This window comes from Lupinus angustifolius, unplaced genomic scaffold (genome assembly GCF_001865875.1).
Source record: "Lupinus angustifolius cultivar Tanjil unplaced genomic scaffold, LupAngTanjil_v1.0 Scaffold_635, whole genome shotgun sequence".
NCBI classification, from domain to species: Eukaryota; Viridiplantae; Streptophyta; class Magnoliopsida; order Fabales; family Fabaceae; genus Lupinus; species Lupinus angustifolius.
In genome coordinates, this window is record NW_017727962.1 from 1,531 (window position 1) to 3,664 (window position 2,134).

At 36.4% G+C, this 2,134-nt stretch overlaps 1 protein-coding gene across 1 annotated transcript; it reads right to left on the reverse strand.

Annotated features, from left to right (window-relative positions):
* Positions 1 to 15: 15 nt before the first annotated feature.
* On the reverse strand, positions 16 to 677 carry LOC109341764 (caricain-like; the record flags this gene model as incomplete). Its single annotated transcript, XM_019579737.1, has 2 exons — positions 392 to 677; positions 16 to 188 (listed from the first exon to the last, which is right to left on the reverse strand). Coding segments are annotated over exons 1-2 (459 nt in total), but the record flags the coding sequence as incomplete, so codon positions are not given.
* Between the last annotated feature and the right edge of the window lie 1,457 nt (positions 678 to 2,134).

Below are 2,134 nucleotides of genomic sequence, written 5' to 3' on the forward strand. Positions count from 1 at the left end.
AGCTTCTGAAGCAACCCCACCATTCTTTATAACCCAATCCAATCCTTTCATTATGGATCCACCTTTACAACCCTTGCTTGTAGTGTCACAATCAATAAGCTGTTGTAGGGATAGAGAAATAAACTTCTTGGTGTCTATGGCATTTATTCCTTCAATGCCACCAATTGTTGAGAATGCCCAACAACCATCTAATAACATTGACAAATTCTTAGTTAACATAAATTGTATTGTATCTCCTACTTAGTAACCCAATAAATTTATATGCATTACTTATGTAAGTTAATACAAACCATTATATATAAGATACATGATTATAAAAAGTGTTTAGATCAAAATTTACATCAAAATTTATATATACGAGAAATTAATATTACAAAAACAAGAAACTTACAACAACTCTCTTGATTCTTAACATTAGTCACCGCTCCTTTTACCCTCCAATCTAAGGACAGAGGAGGTGCAGGTTGAGGTAATCTGTCTAGCTCGATGACATTGTCAGTGGGCATGTCACTATCTGTGGAAGTATCTAGGCAGCTCAAGTAGGTTTCTTTAACCTCCTTTTCACTCCAATCAGCAAACTTGTTCAAACCAAGTGTGTAGCTAGAAGGTGAGTTTTTTATTGCATTAAACTCTATGATATAATTCAAATTGGCTTTGAATATCGCAAACTTTGCCATTTCCTCATTGTCTTTGTAGACTCGTCCATGTTCTTTCTTCCAGTCCTTGAATACTTGGATAATTTCATCATCGAATAGATGTTTGTCCAACTTTATAATATGGACTTGTGTTGATGAGTTGAGAGAGAATAACATGAAGAGAGTTATGATTGTAGTGGAGATGGAGAATAGGAGAAAAAACTTGGGATTATAGGAAAACATTTTTATTCTAATGATTTAATTGATGGACTTAATAATCAATATTGTATATTCCTTCCTCTTCCCCACCTTAATATATTTATAGGGAGGGATGACTAATATAACATTTTAACTTTAAAACTTGACATGTCCCATGTTTTGAATGATGTTTAATGACTAATAAGAATATTTTAATAAAAAATACAATACTATGTAATAATATGAGTAAATTACACTGATACTCCTAGAGTTTTAGTGAAATTACACAAACCACCCTTTACTTTTCTACACCTACACAAACCTCCCCTATTTTTAAACTTTCATTACATTGATCACCCCTGCATAAGAAATAAGTGTAATATTTTAAACAAAAAATGTGATAAATATAATTAAGTTAAACAAAAAATGATATATTGTGTAGACAAGTCTAAATAATATACTCTACAATGACCAATTTATCAGTGTAATTTACTCTAATAATATTGTTGAGTAATGACCAATTTTAGGAAATTAAAGTTAAAAATGTATGTTACTTAGTGGCTTCAGCTAGGGCTTGAGCTCCAACCCAATGCTCTGCTAGGGCTTGAGCTCCAAAGATCTGGGAACCTCTCCAAACTTCTTGGAATCACTCTCCAACTCTTGTTTTTCATTTCATGGCCACCATGCCCATTCCCTGGACCTTCCTTGACGATCTTGGTGTTTCTCCGAAGCTCAAAACCCCTCCTACACCTGCCAAAAAGTCATTTGCACAAGTAGTGACAAATGCTTGTGACATATCTTTGTCCCAACTGCCCCAGCCTTGTGTCAAAGGTGACTCCATTGCGGTGAAAATACCAGAGGATGAGTATGAGGCAGGGCTCAAAGGATGCAAAACTCACCTCCATGGCAAGATCATCTTCTCCAAAGGAGACACTCCAACGAAGTTCCTGGACCTTAAAGCTAAGCTCACTGGTATGTGGAGCATGATAAGTAAATGGAACACGATTTCCCTTGGTAAGGGGTACTATGATTTTTCATTTTCAAATGTGGAAGACATGAGATCTATATGTGCCACGGGTACCTGGAACCTTCGCCCTGGTTTCCTGAGGCTATTCTTATGGACACCGGATTTCAATCCTAGCATTCAGAAGCTCTCACACTCACAATGTTGGGTGAAAATCATAGGATTGCCTCAGGAATACTGGAGCCCCCGTGTCATATTCTCAATAGTATGGGGGATTGGCACTCCAATGGGTTTGGATGAGGCTACTAACAGTAGGGCATTTGGCCACTTTGCAAAA